General features: G+C 40.3%; 2 protein-coding genes across 2 annotated transcripts; both read left to right on the forward strand.

Moving 5' to 3' along the window:
- Positions 1 to 1,248: 1,248 nt before the first annotated feature.
- Positions 1,249 to 8,286, forward strand: ech1 (enoyl CoA hydratase 1, peroxisomal). Its single transcript, XM_062987456.1, has 10 exons — positions 1,249 to 1,333; positions 3,459 to 3,627; positions 3,904 to 3,992; positions 4,211 to 4,335; positions 4,438 to 4,486; positions 5,169 to 5,233; positions 6,098 to 6,168; positions 6,258 to 6,329; positions 6,484 to 6,634; positions 7,458 to 8,286. Exons 1-10 carry the CDS (start codon positions 1,300 to 1,302, stop codon positions 7,560 to 7,562), a joined length of 930 nt encoding a protein of 309 aa, XP_062843526.1. The 5' UTR covers positions 1,249 to 1,299; the 3' UTR covers positions 7,563 to 8,286.
- Positions 8,287 to 8,589: 303 nt separating this feature from the next.
- prss16 (serine protease 16) lies at positions 8,590 to 18,505 on the forward strand. The gene is made up of 12 exons (XM_062987230.1): positions 8,590 to 8,650; positions 9,881 to 10,038; positions 10,634 to 10,733; positions 10,984 to 11,113; positions 11,207 to 11,330; positions 11,906 to 11,983; positions 12,402 to 12,449; positions 13,604 to 13,888; positions 14,211 to 14,346; positions 16,705 to 16,884; positions 17,904 to 18,055; positions 18,342 to 18,505. Exons 1-12 carry the CDS (start codon positions 8,590 to 8,592, stop codon positions 18,441 to 18,443), a joined length of 1,554 nt encoding a protein of 517 aa, XP_062843300.1. The 3' UTR covers positions 18,444 to 18,505.
- The last annotated feature ends 5,295 nt before the right edge of the window (positions 18,506 to 23,800 follow it).

Below are 23,800 nucleotides of genomic sequence, written 5' to 3' on the forward strand. Positions count from 1 at the left end.
CCCAATGGAAGCTGCTGCTGACTAAATATGACAGACTACTTCTGGTGACATTAAAACAAAGATGTAACTCCTTACTGATTTGTATTACTCTTGTCATATTGGGTGATTATGTGTAGACTGGTGGCTAAAAAAGTCTATTATATCCATTCAAACTCAAATCCACAACACAAAGAGTTAAAGAAAGTGTCTGAATACTTAATGAATCCTTATGCCAAGATATTAGGATGAGCAGGTCAAACAGCTCTGACCTGCTGAGACATGGACTCCACAAGACATATTTTGGTATTCTGTGGTATGTAGTACCAGGTGGCTCAAGTTCTCTATGATGTTAAGTGAAACATCCTACAGTGCATCCTGGGGCCATCTCTTTCACAGGTATACGGTATGCACATGCCCGGCCGTCCACACAATCTTGGAAGAAACAGGGTTCATTAGACCCATTGTTAAACCCATTGTGTGAGTTTAATAATTTGGCCTGTATCAGCTTAAGCTTGCACCTTGGCCTTTACAGACAAAAATTCCTCCTGATTCCTTGAATGGTTTAATGATATTATGCTCTGTAGAGGGAGAAATATGCAAATCCCTTCCCATTTTTCTTTGAGGTTCATTGTTTTTAAACATTTCAATCATTTTCTCACACATCTGTTGACCATCTTTATTTATTTATCTATTTGCATTTTCCATACTGTGCCAACTTTTTCTGAATTGGGGTTGTACAAATAGCCCAACATTTAATACATGTCTGACCATCTTGCATGTTATTCCAATAAAACCTAGTGAAATACAGTTAAAATGTTTAAATAAATATTATAAAAAATACAATATGTCACAGTGGGTCTCTGAAACATATCATTCAAACACTGGCAGAGGTAAAATTAGCAAGACTAGCCAACCCACCCATTGCCATTAAGTTGAATAAAGAAAGAAAAGGCGATTCCGTGTCTGTGTACTACACTGTATGTCCCTTATCAGACACCGTACAATGATAATGGCATCTGTAAACGTTACGGCTGCGTCCCAAATAGCACACCAACCTACTTAACCTACCTAAAAATCATGTCATGACTGTTGTTAATAAACACAATTTCTACACAACACCTTTTAACACATCATCTTTTGGAACTACACATTAATTGTTCTGTTTAAGTGAGATATGCGAAAAATATTGACTTAATACAGAATTAGGTCTTTACTAGTTGTACTATCGAGTTTGCCCTACGAAGTGCACTTATGTAGGGATCAGGAAATTATTAAGACTTGCACCTCAATAACAGCGTAATGAAACATTAACAGACAGCCATGAACTCCGTTCTGAGGTCTGCTTTTATGAGAAGTAAGTAAATTAGCTTTAATACAATTAATCTTAAATGTCGTTTAAATTGTTTATTGTAAATACTGTTTTTTTTACAATAAAGATAAAGTCTCATTTTATCTGCAACCTGTCAATAAACCAAAGTAAAACATCAGCTTTATTACTGTTTTTGTCTATGATCTGGTCAAACGTAGTACTAAATAAATGTATAAACAACTGTTTAATATTAGCTATATCTGCATATGCAGTACTATATCTGCATTAATTTGCACACTTTTTTTTAATGTGTTTGTGTATTACTTGCGAGTAGTAGTAATAACCAGGTGAAACTAGGTGAAAAGTCACAGGCTAGTTAGTATGTGGGTCTGGTGTAGGGTTCATCTCAAATCACCCTCCTGTTTTCTATGAAGAACACTAACTAGGGAACAAGCGCATTACATATTTACATAGAAATAAACACGAATTAAACAATAACTGCAAATAAGTATTAGATTATTATTTTTTATTATCATTACTATTAAGTACCGTCATATTACGTATCTATACAAAATATGTATATATTTTTATGTTTTATAATTAGTCACTATAATCAAATAATTAGTCACTAATTTTACCTCACACCTAATGTAAGATATATTACCTCACAACAGTCACTATAATATTACCTCACACCTAATGTAAGATATATTACCTCACAACAGTCACTATAATGTTACCTCACACCTAATGTAAGATATATTACCTCATAACAGTCACTATAATATTACCTCACAAGTCACTATAATATTACCTCACACCTAATGTGAGATATAATATTACCTCACAAGAGTCACTATAATGTTACCTCACACCTAATGTGAGATATAATATTACCTCACAATAGTCACTATAATATTACCTCACAAGAGTCACTATAATATTACCTCACACCTAATGTGAGATCTAATATTACCTCACAATAGTCACTATAATATTACCTCACAAGAGTCACTATAATATTACCTCACACCTAATGTGAGATATAATATTACCTCACAATAGTCGCTATAATATTACCTCACAAGAGTCACTATAATATTACCTCACACCTAATGTAAGATATATTACCACACAACAGTCACTATAATGTTACCTCACACCTAATGTAACATATATTACCACACAAGTCACTATAATATTACCTCACAAGAGTCACTATAATATTACCTCACAAGAGTCACTATAATATTACCTCACACCTAATGTAAGACATATTACCTCACAACAGTCACTATAATGTTACCTCACACCTAATGTAACATATATTACCACACAAGTCACTATAATATTACCTCACAAGAGTCACTATAATATTACCTCACAAGAGTCACTATAATATTACCTCACACCTAATGTAAGACATATTACCTCACAACAGTCACTATAATGTTACCTCACACCTAATGTAACATATATTACCACACAAGTCACTATAATATTACCTCACAAGAGTCACTATAATATTACCTCACACCTAATGTAAGACATATTACCTCACAACAGTCACTATAATGTTACCTCACACCTAATGTAACATATATTACCACACAAGTCACTATAATATTACCTCACAATAGTCACTATAATATTACCTCACAAGAGTCACTATAATATTACCTCACACCTAATGTGAGATATAATATTACCTCACAACAGTCACTATAATATTACCTCACAAGAGTCACTATAATATTACCTCACAATATTGACTATAATATTATCTCACAATAGTTGAATATAAATGCTCTGTTGATTTAATCAGCACAAATTCCCACAGACGTACTTCAAAGTCTTGTGAGAAGCCTTCTCAGATATGTGCCTGTTTTTATAGTGTTAAAACATGACTTATTTTTAGATCTAATTCAGTGACATTAAATGCCACAAATGTTTGAGATGTTATCCAACATGAGACACGTCCTGGCAACACAAGTTTGCAGTGTTGGTTATGTTACTTAGAGGGCTCCCTGATACTTATTAGTTTATAGACTTTTATATAAAGGAATATTTACTAGTATGTTTCCTTATTGTCTCATAATAGCCTTGTCTTGTGTAGTCTTGTGTTTGTGTAAATATTCTATATATTGATTTATTGACCGGCTTTGATCAGGCAGAGGACTGTGGCATCCTTCGTTAAATGCCGTTAGAGCCATGTCAGCTGTAGGAGGCCCCACCCCACCCTTCACCACCCTATCCATCACTCACCCAGCCACTCATATCACCCATGTAGAGCTGCACCGCCCAGAGAAACGCAACGCCATGAACAAGGCTTTTTGGAGGTATTCTTTTATATCATTATGTTTATGCACAACTGTATATCAGACTGAATACATGAGTTGCTTATATTTTCATACTGTTATGTTGATGCAAATATGGGCGCTCAGATCCATTGATCAAATCTCAGCGGTGCTATCGGCCGTTCAGGCGTCTCCAATAGGAGGTGCACATGTCAGTGCGCTCTCAGTGTCGGTTCCAAGCCTGGATAAAAATAGAAGGGTTGCGGCAGGAACTGCGTCCAGCGTAAAAAGGCCCTAATTTTGCTTTTCTCTTTTTAGTGAAATGATTGACTGTTTTAACCAGATTGCTGAGGACCCGGAGTGTCGTGTGGTGGTCTTCTCAGGTGCTGGAAAGACTTTTACTGCAGGTAAAGCAGTCATTTAAGCAATACTTGAGTACCACTGGATAAACCCAACAAAAAAAAAAACACTACCACTGGCTACCACTGACCACCCTACTAGTCAAGCTGATAGAAAGTACCCCTTGATTTTCTTGTATGGTGAGCACTTGCTGAATAAAAATGACCGATATAAATGTAAACATGTCTGGACATTGTCTCTCTGGATTCTGTTTAATTGTTCATAGGTATTGATCTTATGGACCTTGCTGGCGATGTGCTGCAGCCCCAAGGAGATGATACGGCCAGGATGTCATGGAACTTACGGCGTATTATTGCCAGATATCAGGAAACTTTCACAGTCATTGAAAAGGTTTTTTTTATTGTTAATACACTATAAATTTGATCTTTTAGTACTAGCTTAAAGTAATATAAGCTTAAGCTAAAAAATGCTATGTTTTTTGTTTCTTTGCAGTGTCCTAAGCCGGTGGTGGTGGCAGTGCAGGGAGCATGTTTGGGCGGGGGTAGGTTTCAATTAATTCAGTATTCTGTATAATTAGAACCAACAGACAGGTATGGCAGGTATGAATGCCAGTAATGCATTTTACTGTCATACGATATACACACTGTGACCCTGACCAGAATTAAGCAGTTAATAAAATAAACAATAATTGTAGGGATGCATAAAGCTTAAGAATAGGCTGCACAGCTTTTATAGGTAAATCCACAAAAGAAATACAACTAAAGGACATTTTGCAACCTGCAAAGATTACACAAATAGTCCACATTTGAGACTTGAAGGAGGTAAAAACAAAAGCTAACTAACAGTAATAGACCTCATCTGTAATCTGTCTATGAAATACAGTAAATGTAAATGGTGTTAATTGACGGTAACGCAAATTCTCACCCAAATGTTTCACACTGCTTCTGGCTTGTATTTATAGAACAGGTAGAACAAACAGTAAATGCAAGGCACTGCACATGTATAATGTGATGATGCAACAGGATGATGACCCAAAACTAACTAATGACGGAGTTCAGGCTGTGCCAATGCAAGAAATCCCCCCAAAAAATCAATACTATAATTTACATACCAGAACTGTAAACTGTGAACGATTAATAAACGTCTTCAATAATAAAGTTAACTTCTAAAAGTTAATTCTGAAAAAAAAAACAATGGTTTCTGTGTCTTCACGCTCTTGGCAGGAGTGGATCTGATCACAGCTTGTGATATTCGTCTCTGCACCCAGGATGCCTGGTTTCAAGTGAAGGTATGTAAACCATTCCCGTTCTGATCTTCCCTTTTTCCAAGATTTTCATTGTGTTCAGGGGTCTGTGCCTGTTCCGCATAAGAGCATATGCGATGGTGATGGTTTTCGATGTTGAATAACGAGGCCTGGCTGGCAGTCAGTGTGCCAATTCATCTCCAAGGTGGTCAGTGAAGTCATGGTCTTTGTTTTGTACAAGCTCACTCAGTCAGTTCAGTTCTTTTAGCGCGTCCAGTTGACCGATTGCGTCATGCTTCCTCTCCACCAATGCCGATCCCCGCTCTGATTGAGGAGAACGAAGCTAACCCACGCCCCCTCCGACACGTGGGCAGCATGCCGTATGCATCTTATCACCTACACTTTGACGAGTGCAGTGCAACTCAGCCTTGTGTACGATGAGACACACCCTGATGCACTCTTTTCCCGTCTCTGTGCAGGCGCCATCAATCAGCCATCATCAGAGAGAGACCCTATTTCGCGTAATCCCGTCCCTATATGAACAACAGGCCAATCGTTGTTCATGTGGCCGCTCAGCCCAGCCGGCAGGCAGAGCTGAGATTCGATACGATGTATTCGAGATCCCAGCTCTGGTGTTAAGAGTGTGTTTTACTGCTGCGCCACCTAGAAGCTACAATTCACAGCACAGCCGACCTTAACGGTTGATTGTAAACCTAGAACATCCAGCGATGGCACGAGGCTTCATGTTAATGAAAATTCTCATGCGTGTTTTTGATGATTTAGTGTTTGACGCCCAGCCGCAACGGTGGCTCCCAGGCTCAAACTCTCACAGAAACTGTTAGCGCCCCAGATTAGGAACTTCAATTCCCAAAACCTTAAGCAGTTGTTGAAACTCTGTATGTTGTTTAGGAGGTAGACATTGGCCTGGCAGCAGATGTTGGAACGCTGCAGCGCCTTCCCAAAGTGATCGGCAATCGGAGGTACGCTCGTCATACAGGACACGGTCATTACAGTACATGATCGATCGAACACAGCCGTCACATTTCTTTTTTTTTTTTTTGGTTTCAAGCTTAGTGAATGAATTGGCTCTGACTGCGAGGAAGATGCACTCTGATGAAGCCAAGAGCTCCGGACTGGTCAGGTACATAACCTGTCATGTAGTATTTAGGATGGGACAGGGTTGTTGTTTTTTTTTGTTTTTTTTACATACATTTTATGGCCAAAGATATACATGTATACCATAACGGTCTAATAAAAGTAATCCAAATGCATGTCATTTTTGGGTGTCTCTGCAGTCGTGTCTTCCCTGATAAAGAGTCGATGATGGCAGGAGCCATGGAAATAGCTGGTGAAATCGCAGCCCGGAGTCCTGTTGCCGTGCAGGGGACCAAAATCAATCTCTTGTACTCCAGAGACCACAGTGTGGCCGAGGGCCTGGACTACATGGTGAGGTTCTGCTTAAAACATGTACTGCAAATGTTTGAGAATGGTGCGTGTCTGGGCAGTGGTAGCCTATTGGTTAAGGTACTGGACTAGTAATTAGAAGGTTATTGGTTCGAGTCACACCACAGCCAAGTTACTACTGTTGGGCCATTGGGCAAGGCCATAAACCCTCAGTTGCTTGCATTGTCTGCAGGTTCCATTGTAAATTGATTCGGATAAAAAAAGTCTACAATGCATAGGCACTGTATAGGTCTGCCATGAATAATGGAATAAACTGCCTAAATCAATGGCAAAGCTTGTAGAGATGTACATGTGTCATGTACCAGAGCAGCGGTAGCTCAGTGGTTAAGGAACTGGACTAGTAAGCTGAAGAATGCCGTTTAAGCCCCACCACTTGCTCACTCCCTGAGCAAGGCCCTTGACCCTCAATTAAGTCATAAGTCAGTTCAGATCCCAACAACACTGCTGCACCCACTACACTAATGCCAGTACAACAAACACTAGGTTATTGCAATGTTAGTCTTATTGTAGTGCTGAGAATGATCCACTATTGTACAATATCTGGTCGGGGGGTTGCTCTTGACTGATAAATGGTGTAGAGGGGGGCTGACAAAGTGTACAGAGCAACAGATTGGTAACAGTTAGTAATCGTATACCCAAAATTTGATCTGTATTGTAGGTGTAGCTTATACAATGATCAGTGAAAGTATGTACCTAATAAAGTGCTCGGTGAATGTAAACCATTATCATTTCTATAATATGAATGTAATACATTATTGGTCCAGACCTTTTTCTAATCTTCATCTTTTAATCTCCACATCTCCAGGTTACTTGGAACATGAGCATGCTGCAGACACAAGACCTAGTGAAGTCAGCACAGGCAGCCCTGGAGAAAAAGAGCCCCAAAGAAGTGCCCTTCTCCAAACTCTGAGGAGGAGAAGATTGACTCGGCTCTGTTGTAGCTCATCTGTAGATTTCTTCTTACTAGGCAGAGTCAAAGATCTAAACATAAAAGCACTGTCAGAACTCAGAAGTGTCTGAAGGGTTTAAATATTTTGCCTTACAATGACATATTATAAGCTTATGTTGATATATAAAATTAAAAAAAATTAGTTGATTGTGCATTTGACGATAGTGCATTGGACGTTAGTTGAAACTCTAATGATTTTAAATTCTGTTGCTGCGATATGTGACCTCTGGGACTGGTCCAGACACTAGTGTAGAGTTGAATAGTGATTCGGATATGTGTCATTGTCCAACACTGGCAGGTGATAAGAAGTGGCTTCAGATTGGACACATCTCGGAGCAGTGGCAGCGGATTCACAATTAGGAATTGGCGATGACAAGATCCCGAAAAAAAAAACTAGAATGCTCATGTTTGGCATGTGTGTTTTAATAGAAGCCAGACATTGAATCCGAGCTTTAAATGCTATTGTGTCTGTTTTAAGCAAGCAGGTAATTTAACATCCATGTTAGCATGGTTCAGCTGAGTGGATAACTAATCACACCTGGTCACAATTTGACTACACAACTGCTTGTTAACTATAATTAAAGAGGTTTTGCTTGTTTTTGTGTTGACATACTGATGTAAATTGTTTTCCATTCATTCTAACCAGTTGTTCTGTTGTCCTGCAATAAATGATCTTGAAACCTTACTTGGCTTTTTATTTTCATGTAACCCGGTCGCATCATGTCTTTCAGAAGCCATTTATGGCTGACCAAGTGAATTCTTTTCACTGTTTGTGAATGTATTGTATGTCATTTAATACACCATAGCACAGGTCTCATCTTTATTTGAGCGTCTTGGTTGGTTTTAGGTTACTGATCGAGTTCTTTTTAAGGAAATGACTCAAAGCTCGGTTATAAATACTGACAGTCCAGTCCTGACTGGCATAGAGTTCCACAGTCTAAGTTGAATTAAATAAACTGGACCAAAGAAACAAGTCTTCAAACTCAGAATGGCTTTGTGTATGATTCACTGCTTTGCTTTGGTGTTTCTCATTGACTTCACTTCATCAGGTAAGACTGAATCTTCTTACTGACTCTTAAACCAGTTACCTCTCAACATTAGTATTAATTTGGCTATGCTTCTTCTCCCTGGGTTTCCCCCTTCAGTTCCCAATCTGGTCATTTCCAATTCCTGATACAGTGAATTTACATTTTACAATTTACACTTTTAGCATTTAGCAAAGCGACTTACAGAAGTGACATATACAATCTAAGCAACTGAGGGTTAAGGGTCTTGCTCAAGAGCCCAACAGTGGCAACAGGGCAGTGGTAGAGCTTGAACCGTCAACCTTCTGACTACCAGTCCATGACCCTACCCACTAAGCTACAACTGCCCCCTAAATCACAGTTCAGAGAGGTTTGTCCAGACTGTGAATAAAGTTTAATGTCTTTTAATGACATGATGGGTGTCTGATTAAACTAAAACTAAAAAAAGAAATGGAGCCAAGCACTTGGGAAGCGCAACGGTCTAACACGCTAGTGCACCACTGCAGAGCCGAAGAGCTGTGTCTGAGGGAGGGAAGGGTCTCTTTCTGCTGCAACATGCTAAAATATTTGATTGCAGTTGTTACTGCAAATGGTGGCACAACCAGTTATTATGTTTAGTGGTAATTAATTTAGGTTAGCTTTGGTAGCCTAGTGGGTAGAGCTTTGGACTATCAATCAGAAGATTGCCGGTTCAAATCCAGGCTCCGCAATGCAGCCACTGTTGGGCGCTTGAACGAGGCCCTGTCTGTTCCAGGGGTGCTATACAATGGCAGGCCCTGCGCCCTAAACCCAGCTTTATGTGCAGTTGTAGCCTAGTGGTTAAGGTACTAGACTAGTAATCAAACGGTCGCTGGTTCAAGTCCCACTGCTGCCAGGGTCCTTGAGCAAGGCCCAAATTTAAATGTGACAAATGAGCAGAAATGGAATAGGCTGAGGGGCAAATACTTTTTGACATTACTAACGTTAACACTCACCATCAAAGAGAGAAAATCTTAAAGACCACATTGTACACAATAACACCAAGATTTCATTTCAGCTGTTAAGCATGGTGGAGGGAGCACCATGGTTTGACGTTTGCTTTGCTGCTGAATGAAAGCCAAAACAGCCACCTTAGCATCAATACTTGCTCTGGTCAGACTGTATCAGGTGTAGTAGTGCTGTTGGGATTAGCCTCTCACGTTACACCTACACCGAGTGCAAAGCTACATGTTATGTACTACATTTGTTCATTATTGGTGCTGTTTATTTCTGTAGGACGTGTGCTGTGGAAGCTGAAGGAGCGTACACTCGCGGTCCATGAGCAGAGAACTAAGCAGCTTGTGATGTTAACGAACGCGGCACAACTCCTGGAGGGTCAAATTCACCAAAGTCTCGATCATTTTAACAGAAAAGACTTGAACACCTTCAAACAGGTTTAGAAATAGAAATTTATTTACTTATTTATTTATTTACACTTTGTAGTTCTACAATTACTGACTGTAGTCCATCTGTTTCTTTACATACTTTTTCTTAACCTGCTTTCACCCTGTTCTTCAATGGTCAGGACCCCCACAGGACCACTACAGAGCAGGTATTATTTAGGTGGTGGATCATTCTCAGCACTGCCGTGACAATGACATGGTGGTGGTGTGTTAGTGTGTGTTGTGCTGGTATGAGTGGATCAGACACAGCAGCGCTGCTGGAGTTTTTAAATACCGTGTCCACTCACTGTCCACTCTATTAGACACTCCTACCTAGTTGGTCCACCTTGTAGATGTAAAGTCAGAGACGATCGCTCATCTATTGCTGCTGTTTGAATCCACCACCTAAATGATACCTACTCTGTAGTGGTCCTGGGAGAGTCCTGACCATTGAAGAACAGCATGAAAGGGGGTTAACAAAGCATGCAGAGAAACAGATGGACTACTGTTAGCCATGGGTGTGGCAGACAAATGTTGAATTCAGAAATTGGAAATAGGAGGGATGTACCACAGTGTTTTATTGGAACGCTCTTGTCTTTTTGCATAGAGATTCATTGTGAATGAAGCTTTTTGGCAGCAACCCGATGGTCCAGTTTTCCTCTACATTGGCGGCGAAGGACCACTATCTAAATTCAGCGTCTTGGCTGGTACGTCATATTTTTACTTCATATTACATATATGTATAAACACTGGTGTGAAAAAGTAATTGCCCCCTTTTATGATTGCCCTCTTTTACTGCATATTTGTCAAACTGGAATTAAGGTGGATGTTTTGATTCAGGGTCCTACTGGTAAAAAAATTTGCATGTGTTTTTGCTTACATGTGTCCCGCATATGTTTTTGCTCTTAAGTGAATCGCCGCTTTGGTGTTATTAAATTTCCATCTGTTGTTCCTCAGGTCACCATGTGGCCATGGCAGAAAAACACAGAGCCCTTCTGGTGGCTCTTGAACACCGTTTCTATGGTTCGAGCACCGTTCCGGGTGGCCTGGAGGTCATTAACCTGCAGCACCTCTCCAGCCAGCAGGCGTAAGTGCAAGTGCCCACCCATGCAACAAGACCTTATAATGCTTATAGTGCAGTCAATACTTTTGGAATTGTAATTGTTTTACTTTCTTACAGCCTAGCTGATCTGGCTGCTTTCCATGGCTATATCGGTCAAAAGTATGGCCTCACTGACAAGAACATCTGGATCAGTTTTGGGGGCTCATACGCCGGTGCTCTTTCTGCCTGGTTCAGAGGAAAGGTGTGATCAATTAATTAATACGTATTTCTCCCACATTTCCACTAATCTATTAATTGGCAATTCATCTACTGGAATTTTCCTGCTGTGTGTACCAATGGGGCACTGGCCGAGAAGTGCTGAGACTCTCATGTGCGGTCACTGGCAACATCTTTTTATCTGGTAGTGAGAGTCTTACAGAGTGCCGCACCAGCAGTCATGAAGCCCGTCGACCTCCTCTCCCTCAGGCACAGCCAATTGTACCTGTTGTGTATATTCATGTCTTTTAACTTTGTAGCACGGTCTTCACATTTCTTTTAATGGTTATGATTGGCTACAGCTGGTGACTTTCTGTAATATAAAAACAAGGCACATTTAGACCCCTAAAGCCACAAGAGAACGCTAGAAGTGTTACAAATAGAAATACAATGATGCTCCACTGCAGATCGTAGATGTACACGAATTAGGAATGTCACCTGGAACTTTAGGTCCCAAGACTAACTGTATGAACAACTGTACAAGAAAATAGAACTGTGGTCAAGATCATAAACAAAACCCAGCATTATTAAAATCCCAAGACTAATGTGTTTGTGTTGTAGTTTCCTCACCTTGTTTATGGAGCATTGGCGTCCTCTGCTCCCATTCAGGCAACGCTGGATTTCTCTGCTTATAACAAGGTAATCATGTATTTAACTGCGTATTATTAGTAACAAATATTGAATATGTTAGAACATCGCAAATTATTATGCATATTATATCATTTATAACCATTAAGTTCCTTCCACAAAGGTATTATAGTACAAAAATACTGGAGTGTAGAGTCATCAACATTAGTCTCTATTTATTTGAATGGGATTTGCATTGTTTGCCAAAAATACCCATTTATAGACATTACAGCTTCTTATGTTTAAAATAATTTAAGCCATTGATCATTAATGTAATTTGAATCACTTTACTCGCTGATTGGGTGCGTTAATAAAGCAAATAATCACTAGAAACAGAATCACTGTCATAACACGAACACAAAGATCTAATTTTCTAATAAAATCTTGACAAGCCAAAGCTGGTCTGGTTCTTTTTGTACTGTGTTTGTAGGTGGTTGGATGTAGCCTTTCAGATGAGAGTGTAGGAGGCTCTAAAAAGGTAAGAACCTGAGTCTTTGAATCTGAAATCCACTCATGTGTTGAATGGAATGGTCAATTAGTTTACCTTACTTTTAGTGTATGTGCTTACTTAATGATCTTGTACTCCGCCACAACAGACATTTGCTGGTGTGACGCTAGCATATTGCTAATTTTGTTGACTGATGTGAATGGATATTTTCAATTCCACTTCAGTCCAGAATTCTGTTTAGGTTACCAACCAGACAAAACAACACTTTATGATTAAACTAATGCCACAACAGTGGTTTTAGTATTTTTCTTTAAATGACCAGGCTTGTATAGCCCACCTAACCTCAAAAACATGCTTTTGTGAATCCACACAAGTTAGTTGTTCTGAAACCAGGTTATGTCAACCAGTCAATTATTTCTAGCTGTTCCTACCTTCTGCATGTCATGCAAATTTACAAATTTAGCTCAATTCACATTAATATTGTGTATTTTCTGAGGACATTAGCTTTTTGTACACTGGGTTCTATATTAAATGTATGACTGGAAAGTAAGGGGGATAATTCTCTCCCCAGTTTATTATTTTGGCAAATTATCCATTACACTTGTCACCCCCTTTGGCACGCTTGCCTCCTTAGTCAAGGATTCATACAGAAAGCTTTTAAAACAAACTGGAAAACACGCTGTACTCTCTGTATTCCTCCACTAATGTCAGCGCTGCAGCAACAATACGGTTCCTTCAAATCAGGCCTTTCCTTTATCTGACATGGTCAATTGTGTCCAGCACTCAACCGGAGGCTTCTTTCTTGCATGGTAGCTTCTGGTCCCATGCTGATTCACAGTTTATTTTACTATGTTTCAGCAGCTTCCAATTTATGGCATTTTTTATTTTACATCTGACTATCCACATGTATTTTACCTTGGCATAACATGGTAATGAGACTGTTTGGTTCATTTGGTTCAATCATTTGTTGTATTATGAGCCACTTTTTCAGTGGCTCGGTCTCATGGGTGCTGTGAACTATCCCTATTCATATGGGCAAAGATATCAGCAGCTATAATTACTAAAAAGAAAGAAGTTGTATGTAAATATTTGAGCCAGCATTTTTTAAAAGTAAGACAAATATTTTGGAAAAATCATGTATCATGCATGTCACTTATAATTGTATGTAACCCTGTTTTGGTCAGTGCGAGAGCAGTGTTCGGAAGGCCTTTGCGGTGCTGGAGACGGCTTTGCTGGGGGGGAACGAGACTCAAGTGGTGAGGGATTTTGCTTGCTGTGAATTACCGAAGATCCCAGAGGACCGACTAGAGCTTGTGCAGAGTCTGGCTGACATCTTTATGGGAAGTGTGCAGTACAACGAGGAAGGTGTGATGCTGACCATTGCTCAGATTTGTGACGTTATGACAAACCAGAGCCAAGAACAAGAAGAGGAAGGGGAGGCGTATGACCGACTGGTCAAACTTGCTAAGGTTGGAATATTAAGTTAAGATTTACTGTTTATTTCATATAAAATATGGTTATAATGATACAGCATCACTTGTTGTATTCACAAGAGCTAGTTTAGTCGAGAAATAGCTTGTTTGTTAGGTTTGGCTGTCAGTTTTAGGCTGAATCATCAGTGTTACCTGAGCAGTAGGTGGCGCTACTCACTAAAAAAAATCGCTTGTTGTTTTAGTGCACACATTTATACACATTTTATATTCAGGTCCTTCTTCTAGTCAGTTATTTTAAATTAAATATTAATAGTGCTGTGTATTGTATTTTCATACTGTTTTATGTTCTTTTATGTAGATGTACCGTGCTTTAACACAGGAGTCATGTCTGGATATCTCTCATGAGCATGCCATCCACAACCTAAACAAAACCACCGGGACCAGCTCTGGGTACAGACAATGGTTCTACCAAACCTGCACCGAGTTTGGCTTCTGTATGGGCACCTTTACATTTCTATAAACCACAAACCCTTAAATATTAACATATTTAATATATTCTCACAAAAGTCAGTCAAGGTTATTACAGTTAACATACTTATTTTACTTATTTTGCCTGTTTCCGTTAGGGGTCGCCATAACGCATCATTCGTCTCTACAGTATCTTACAGTGTCTCGAGCGTCTAAACAATTACATTTTAAACGCTACAATATTACACTAATTTAAATGATAAAAAAAGAAATACTACCCAAAACGAATTTATATTTACTTATTTATTATTTAAAAGTTCTCATTTTGAAAATGGTAGCAAAAGAACCCTTGCAAATTGTATGTAGTAAAAAAGCTAATTATGCTAATGCTAATGTAGAGACAGATTTAAGAGCACCATTAGCATGTTAGCATGTTTATTAAGTAAACATCCACTTACTGACTGGCCCTGGACTGGCAGGCCATGCAAGATGTCACAATGTGTCCTAAGATTAATGACAATAAAAAAAAAAACTGCCATAAATCATATAAAAAGAAGTAGGATAACCTGAAAACCTAATGTGATATTACTGCCATTGACACTCACTTTCCTCCTGCCAGCTATTGTTTTCTAGTCTAACCTAGAAAACTAAAAACCTAGAAAAACGAAAGCATTAATTGTGTCCGATTTTTAGTTTTCACTTAAGTTTAGGCATTTAATTTAGTTCTTCATGTTATTGATTAATAATCTGGAGCATAATTAACTTAATTGCCCAACTGTACCAACCTCAGAAATAGAAAAAAAGACATTTCCAATTCTAACATGTGCCTGCTAAAAATCAGTCATGAATTGGCCATTTATTATAGAAATTAGAAGTTAAAATGATATTTTTAATCGAACTTTTTTTAGCGCGTCCAATTGCCCGATTGCATCAGGCTTCCTCTCCACCAATGCCGATCCCTGCTCTGATTGAGGAGAACGAAGCTAACCCACACCCCCTCCGACACGTGGGCATGCCGTATGCATCTTATCACCTACACTTTGACGAGTGCAGTGCAGCTCAGCGTTGTGTACGGAGAGACACACCCTGAGAGCACTCTCTTCTCATCTCTGTGCAGGCGCCATCAATCAGCCAGTAGAGGTCATAATTGCACCAGTCATGGGAGAGAGACCCCATCCGGCTTAGTCCCGCCCATATCTGAACAACCAAGGCTAATCGTTGTTCATGTGGCCGCTCAGCCTAGCCGGCAGGCAGAGCTGAGATTTGATACGATGTATTTAAGATCCCAGCTCTGGTTCCAGCGTGTGTTTTTACCGCTGCGCCACCTGAGCGGCCTTTAATTGAACTTCTTGTAATAAAATAATATACTCATATGTCTGTTTTTTATTGTCCCCTGAGACGAACATTGACACTGCAAAGCAAAACATGCAGACAGTTATTTCAATTAGTTTTTGTAGGTGCATAAAAAATCTAATTAAATCAATCAAACAGCAAAGCATCTCACTTAGACACAAAAATGGATCATTCTGAAGAGCTTAGTGACTTCCATTTGACACCGTAATGTGATACCACCATTGAAACCAGTCAGTTCGACACATTCCTGCCCTGCTAAAGCAACAGTGATTAACTGTAAGATAAGCCGATATATCTAAATACAACAACGGTTTAGCCACCAAACAGGGTGGCATCATGGATTAGGTTTCAATGGCTGAGCAGCCACACCACAATTCACCATTGGATTCTGGAGTGTAAAGTATGGTAAAGGAAGAAAAATGGTCCAGAGCTGCTTTTGTTCTGATTGGACTGTTCTGATTGGCTTTTTCTTAAGGAAGGTCCTGATACAAAGCCCTTTAATTAAAGTGTTGTATACTGAGGAACGTTTTAACAAGGTTGGTGTGAAAAATGAGCTTCCGAGCCTTGAGCACATTTATCAGCTTTAGAATGAGTTTGAATGCTGACTGCTGGCCAGCCTTTATTGCGCAACATCAGTGCCCAATTTCATAAATGCTCTTCAGGCTAAATAAAAGTGAATCCACACAGTCATGTTCCAGACTTTTGTGTAAAGGCTTTTTGGAAGAGTGGAGGCAAGTCAGGGCCAACTCAATGCCCTTGGTTTTGGAACAGGATGTTTCATAAGCATATGCTTGTGATATTTGGATATGCACATGTATTTGACCACTTCTCTACACATACATACGTATATACATCACACACACACACACACACACGCACACACACACTATTTTATAAATGTGTCAAACACACAATATTTACTAATTGTTATAAAGTATAGGGCCAATTTACATTTTACTGGAGACTAATACTGTTTGTTTTACTTCCCGCATGTACGCATGTGTCCATGGGAACGAACGTGTATCGAGTAGATCAGACGTGTGAGGACGCTAGCTGCCCATTCTCCCGCATGCTGACGTTGCAGTTTCAAACACAGCTCTGCCTCTTGCTGTTTGGGATTCCTCAACATACAGTGCGTCGAAACATTGACTTCACCAACCAGTACTATGGCGGGGGCAAACCCCAATCGCAGCATGTGCTTTACATCAATGGTGAGTATGGACTAACTTTTGGCTTCCATATACAACCTGTGTACAACCGTCCCCTATAATTATGGTGACTCCCTGTATACAGTGCTTTGAGTAAATCTTAATACTAATTTACATTTATACTGTATAATATTAATATTTATATATTTGCATGGCATGAATACACCATGGACAGGGAACTAGTCCATCACAGGGCAACACCCAATCACTCATTCCATTACTCATTGACCTACCCAAAGTTAGGGGCAGTTTAGAGTAGCCAAATCACCTTCTGCATGTTTTGAAAGGTGAATGGAAACCAGAACACCTTAGGGGTGCATGAAAAATCTCTGAGAATGACCAGAGGCGAGTCACACACCCACCTGACCAAATGGACCACTTGGGATTGGGAAAAATTCTCTTATTTTACGGGGTTCAGGTGTCTTGCTAACAGGTGTATTAAATCAACTATATGAAGTAAACAATATCTTCTCTATGCTATTTTGGGGTCGACCGTTTTCTTTTGGTGTGGATAAACTCCAGTGGCCTGCAAAGAGCCCTGTCCTCGATCGCACTGAACTCCTTTGGGGTAAATCAGAAGAGTGGAGGCTGTTATAGACACAAATGAGAGGCCAACTCTCATGGTTGGGTGTCCACATACTTTTGACTTTTGTAAATACAAATTTGAAATGTAAATACATTAAATAATGTTGGCACAGTAAACAAATATGTAGAAGTACATATAGGAGCAATGCAACATGGGTTTGAGGATGTGGCCTCAATATGAGCTCACAATGAATCTGACATCATCGTTCATTTTACTAAAGCTGTAACTAATTCTGACGGCATCTAGTGAAAAGGTCATTCGATCCTGTGGAATGAGTAATGCACTACTTGTAGAAACAATGTTACCTGAATTACATTCTTTGCTATGTGTCCCAAGTAATCTGTTCTATGTAGTGTCTGAATTTTAATTATTAAAGTACGGACAGTCTCGGACGCTCATAATTTCGGTGACTTTGATACTGTTCTGCCTACGTTAGGTGACATTGACCCTTGGAAGGAGTTGAGCATTGTCTACAATAGAACCAGCGTGGATCAGGACAGGGCCGTCCTCATTCGCAGCGCTGCTCACTGCGCCGATATGAACCCCACATATGCCAGAGACAGACCCTCACTGCGCCAGGCGAGGAAGGTAAGAGAGGGAGGGAGGGAGACGACGCCAGAGGACAAAAAAGAAAAAAAAAAGAGAGGGAAAGAAGGATGGAGGCACAAAACTGAAATGGATTCTGTGGGGAAACAGTAGTGGCATGTGCAAGAACAAAGATTGATTACAGTAATACTCCGGGTGAAAAGCCACCCTGACATAACCCCGCTCCATCTTTCTCTCTCTCAGTGTTCCTCACTTTCTCACTCCATCTTTCTGCATGCCCACGCAAAAGCTGCCAACACGCACATTTTTCATGTTTTTTTTCATTCAGGAAATTGAAAGGCGTGTCGCCACGTGGCTGAGGAGGGCAGCACGAGAGCAGTCGGCATGGTCAGATATTATCGCACAACCAAAAGGCCCTGTGCCGCTTTGATCTGGCAATACCCTGATTTTCTGCCTTCTGTGAATTGATCTTATAAACTGCTCTTGAATTTGTGTGTGTGTGTGTGCGTGCAAGTGTGTGTGTGTACAAAACCTGTTGTGTGTTTCCTATTACTGTTTATTGGCCATTGTATGGCTAAATAGTACATATATATATTGATGTATCAAGTACATAAAGCATATTACTACAATACCTGCATTATATGTACATACAGTGTATCACAAAAGTGAGTACACCCCTCACATTTCTGCAAATATTTTATTATATCTTTTCATGGGACGACACTATAGACATGAAACTTGGATATAATTTAGAGTAGTCAGTGTACAACTTGTATAGCAGTGTAGATTTACTGTCTTCTGAAAATAACTCAACACACAGCCATTAATGTCTAAATGGCTGGCAACATAAGTGAGTACACCCCACAATGAACATGTCCAAATTGTGCCCAAAGTGTCAATATTTTGTGTGACCACCATTATTATCACTGCCTTAACCCTCCTGGGCATGGAATTCACCAGAGCTGCACAGGTTGCTACTGGAATCCTCTTCCACTCCTCCATGATGACATCACGGAGCTGGTGGATGTTAGACACCTTGAACTCCTCCACCTTCCACTTGAGGATGCGCCACAGGTGCTCAATTGGGTTTAGTCCATCACCTTTACCTTCAGCTTCCTCAACAAGGCAGTTGTCATCTTGGAGGTTGTGTTTGGGGTCGTTATCCTGTTGGAAAACTGCCATGAGGCCCAGTTTTCGAAGGGAGGGGATCATGCTCTGTTTCAGAATGTCACAGTACATGTTGGAATTCATGTTTCCCTCAATGAACCGCAGCTCCCCAGGGCCAGCAACACTCATGCAGCCCAAGACCATGATGCTACCACCACCATGCTTGACTGTAGGCAAGATACAGTTGTCTTGGTACTTCTCACCAGGGCGCCGCCACACATGCTGGACACCATCTGAGCCAAACAAGTTTATCTTGGTCTCGTCAGACCACAGGGCATTCCAGTAATCCATGTTCTTGGACTGCTTGTCTTCAGCAAACTGTTTGCTGGCTTTCTTGTGCGTCAGCTTCCTTCTGGGATGACGACCATGCAGACCAAGTTGATGCAGTGTGCGGCGTATGGTCTGAGCACTGACAGGCTGACCTCCCACGTCTTCAACCTCTGCAGCAATGCTGGCAGCACTCATGTGTCTATTTTTTAAAGCCAACCTCTGGATATGACGCCAAACACGTGGACTCAACTTCTTTGGTCGACCCTGGCGAAGCCTGTTCCGAGTGGAACCTGTCCTGGAAAACTGCTGTATGACCTTGGCCACCATGCTGTAGCTCAGTTTCAGGGTGTTAGCAATCTTCTTAAAGCCCAGGCCATCTTTGTGGAGAGCAACAATTCTATTTCTCACATCCTCAGAGAGTTCTTAGCCATGAGGTGCCATGTTGAATATCCAGTGGCCAGTATGAGAGAATTGTACCCAAAACACCAAATTTAACAGCCCTGCTCCCCATTTACACCTGGGATTTTGACACATGACACCAGGGAGGGACAACGACACATTTGGGCACAATTTGGACATGTTCACTGTGGGGTGTACTCACTTATGTTGCCAGCCATTTAGACATTAATGGCTGTGTGTTGAGTTATTTTCAGAAGACAGTAAATCTACACTGCTATACAAGCTGTACACTGACTACTCTAAATTATATCCAAGTTTCATGTCTATAGTGTTGTCCCATGAAAAGATATAATGAAATATTTGCAGAAATGTGAGGGGTGTACTCACTTTTGTGATACACTGTACATACATATACATATATATATATACAGTATATATATACCGCATTTTTCTGTGGGAATTTGTGCCCATTTGGTCTAAAAAGCATTTGTGAGCGCAGACACCGAAGCTGAAGGAGAAGCTCTGGCTAGTAATCAACGTTCCAATCCATTTCAAATGTGTTTGTAAGGGTTGAGGTCAGGGCTCTGTGCAGGCCACTGGAGTTCCTCTATGTCATACTTATGTCATGCTTATCACAGTCACGATAGAACAGGAAAGAGACCTTATCAGACTTATCAGACTTATCAGACTGTTGTCACAAAGCTGGAGGCATTTTATTTATTTTAAATGATTGATATTATACACATACACCGATCAGCCATAACATTAAAACCACATCCTTGTTTCCACACTCATTGTCTATTTTATCAGCTCCACTTATCAAATAGAAGCACTTTGTAGTTCTACAATTACTGACTGTAGTCCATCTGTTTCTCTGCATACTTTTTAACCTCCTTCTACTCTGTTCTTCAATGGTCAGGACTCCCACAGGACCACCACAGAGCAGGTATTATTTAGGTGGTGGATCATTCTCAGCACTGCAGTGACACTGACATGGTGGTGGTGTGTTAGTGTGTGTTGTGCTGGTATGAGTGGATCAGACACAGCAATGCTGCTGGAGTTTTTAAATACCGTGTCCACTCACTGTCCACTCTATTAGACACTCCTACCTAGTTGGTCCATCTATTGCTGCTGTTTGAGTTGGTCATCTTCTAGACCTTCATCAGTGGTCAAAGGACGCTGCCCACGAGGCGCTGTTGGCTGGATATTTTTGGTTGGTGGACTATTCTCAGTCCATCAGTGACAGTGAGGTGTTTAAAAACACAGTGCTGCAGTGTCTGATCCACTCATACCAGCACAACACACACTAACACATCACCACCATGTCAGTGTCACTGCAGTGCTTAGAATGACGCCCCACCCAAATAATATCTACTCTATAGTGGTCCAGTGGGGGTCCTGACCATTAAAGAACAGCATGAAAGGGGGCAAACAAAGCATGCAGAGAAACAGATGGACTACAGTCAGTAATTGTAGAACTACAAAGTACTTCTATATGGTAAGTGGAGCCGATAAAATGAACAGTGAGTGTAAAAACAAGGAGGTGGTTTTAATGTTATGCCTGATCGGTGTATAAGCAATCAGTGTGGCTGAAACATTTGTTTTTTATTCATTCATTCATGACTGCTTTACCACCGCTTTATCCTATTCAGGGTTGCGGTGGGTTTGATTAACTGGGCGAAAGAGAGTAAACACCCTAGACAGGTCGCCAGTCCAGCACAGGGCACACACACACTCATACCATGGGTGATTTTGTATCTCCAGTTAAGACTGCATGTCTTTGGACTGTGGGAGGAAACCGGAGCACCTGGAGGAAACCCACATAGACACGGGGAGAACGTGCAAACTCCACACAGAAAGGACCCAGACCGTTCCACCTGGGAATTGAACCCAGGACCCTCTTGCTGTAAGGTGACAGCGCTACCCACCGAACTTTAAACACTTGAAGTAGGAAGGGTGTCCAGATATTTTTGGCAGTATAGTTTATATAGAATCATAATATAGAATGAAAACATAAGATGTATTAAAATTTATTTATTTACCTAAATTTTCTGTATTCAATCTTTCTAAATTTCACCAATGCCTGTATTCATGTGCAACTCCAGTAAATCTTAGGACACTTAAAATTGATTTAATTCATTTGAAATTTATGTCTTTATATGGCAAACCTATCTGGGGTCATATCTATGCTAAAAAAAAAACTTTGTTATCTTCTATCTATAGGTCAACTCTGCATAATGTTACTATACACCGGGGGATTCGCTCTGATATCTCTATACCGTGGAGTTCAGTGTGTGGTATTTCACTAATGGATTCATGCAAAGTGGCTACAAATAGGGGTGCGTGAAATACAACCAGAACTTCATCCCAAACAGAAAATCAATGTTACCAGAATCTAAACCTGCAAATCCATTTGTGACTGGATGGGTGTAAGGTAAAGAACAGCCAGTTGCCCCATGGCCATCTGTTCGGCTGTGGGTGGGAGGGGGTTGGTCAGAGTGTGTGTGTGTGTGTGTGTGTGTGTGTGCGTGCGCTAGGGGGTGGTTCGGGGGACAGGGGGTGTGTACTGTTCCTGCTGCTCGGTACTGCCTCTCGCTGATTGATGATCTCCACTCCCCCAGGGTCGACCGGGTCACGACCTCTCATCACTGACTCCCCCCTTACAGAGACATAGAGCACCCTGGGTACACACACACATCCACACAAACACACACACAGATACTGTCTTTCACATACAAATACACTCTCTTATGCAGATTATTGGGTATTCTCTGTCTCTCGGGTGTATCCATCCATCAGTAACACATTACAGACTTCATAAAACATTTATAACATATAAAAGTAGCTTAAAGGACATATAGAGTATTTTGGAGGCTCATGTAGAACGCTGCAGGCACTTCAATCTCTACACTTAAGTATCCAGAAATGTCAGTGTATCAATTCATGATTTGTAGTTAAATTATACATACATGAACCTGAAACCATTATCTATAACATTAAAATAAAAATAAAAACACATGTTTTCCTGTGGGTCGTCATGACCACCACATTTCTCTATATCCTTAATTGTGGAATTACTGGTATAACCAAGCTACTCATTTTATCTATTGGCCAAGCGTTATCTACCAAGCTTATCAGATCATGCCACCTCCTAGTACCAATCATCAAAGGCTCGAACTCATGGAAACCAGGATTCACAACTGACACACACAAAACAACAACAGGGTTGAGTTGAACCATGCTGAGTAATATTAATCTCATGATATTACTGATAACTGGGACCTTCTACTCAACCTACTGATCCAATTCTCCACAGCTTTTTTATCATTCATTTTTAGGATCTTCACCTTTTTTCAGTTTAAATGGAACACAGCAACTACTAACATTTACATTTTCGGCATTTAGTGGATGCTTTTATCCAAAGCGACTTACAGTTGTGACAGTATATACTTTTATTTGATTGCAGACAGTTTGAACCCAAGATGTTTCATGTTTTGTCTGGTCAACTTCATTTCATTTATGAATAAACATCCATTCCTGCATTTCAGGCCTGCAACACATTCTAAAAAATGTTGTGACGGGGGCAATTTAGGGCTAGTAATGAGGTGAAAAACTAAATAATGATGTGATTCCAAACAGGTGATTGTAATCATGGTTTGGTCTCTGATGAGCAAAGATGATCAGAGGATCTCCAGTTTGTTAACAAATGTGTGAGAAAATTATTGAAATTTTTAACAACAATGTTGTTACCTCAAAGAAAGATTGGAAGGGATTTGCATATTTCTCCCTGGACAGTGCATAATATCATTTTTATTGTTTGCATTAGCCATGCTGTCCCAACTTTTTCTGATTTGGGGTTGTATATCAATAAGCAGTTATGCATCCATAGCAGTCTGGGAGAAAATTGTAGACTAAGGTCCTTAGTCTTAATCCTGATCTTAAGTTTAGGAA

This window comes from Trichomycterus rosablanca, chromosome 25 (genome assembly GCF_030014385.1).
Source record: "Trichomycterus rosablanca isolate fTriRos1 chromosome 25, fTriRos1.hap1, whole genome shotgun sequence".
In the NCBI taxonomy this organism is placed as follows: Eukaryota; Metazoa; Chordata; class Actinopteri; order Siluriformes; family Trichomycteridae; genus Trichomycterus; species Trichomycterus rosablanca.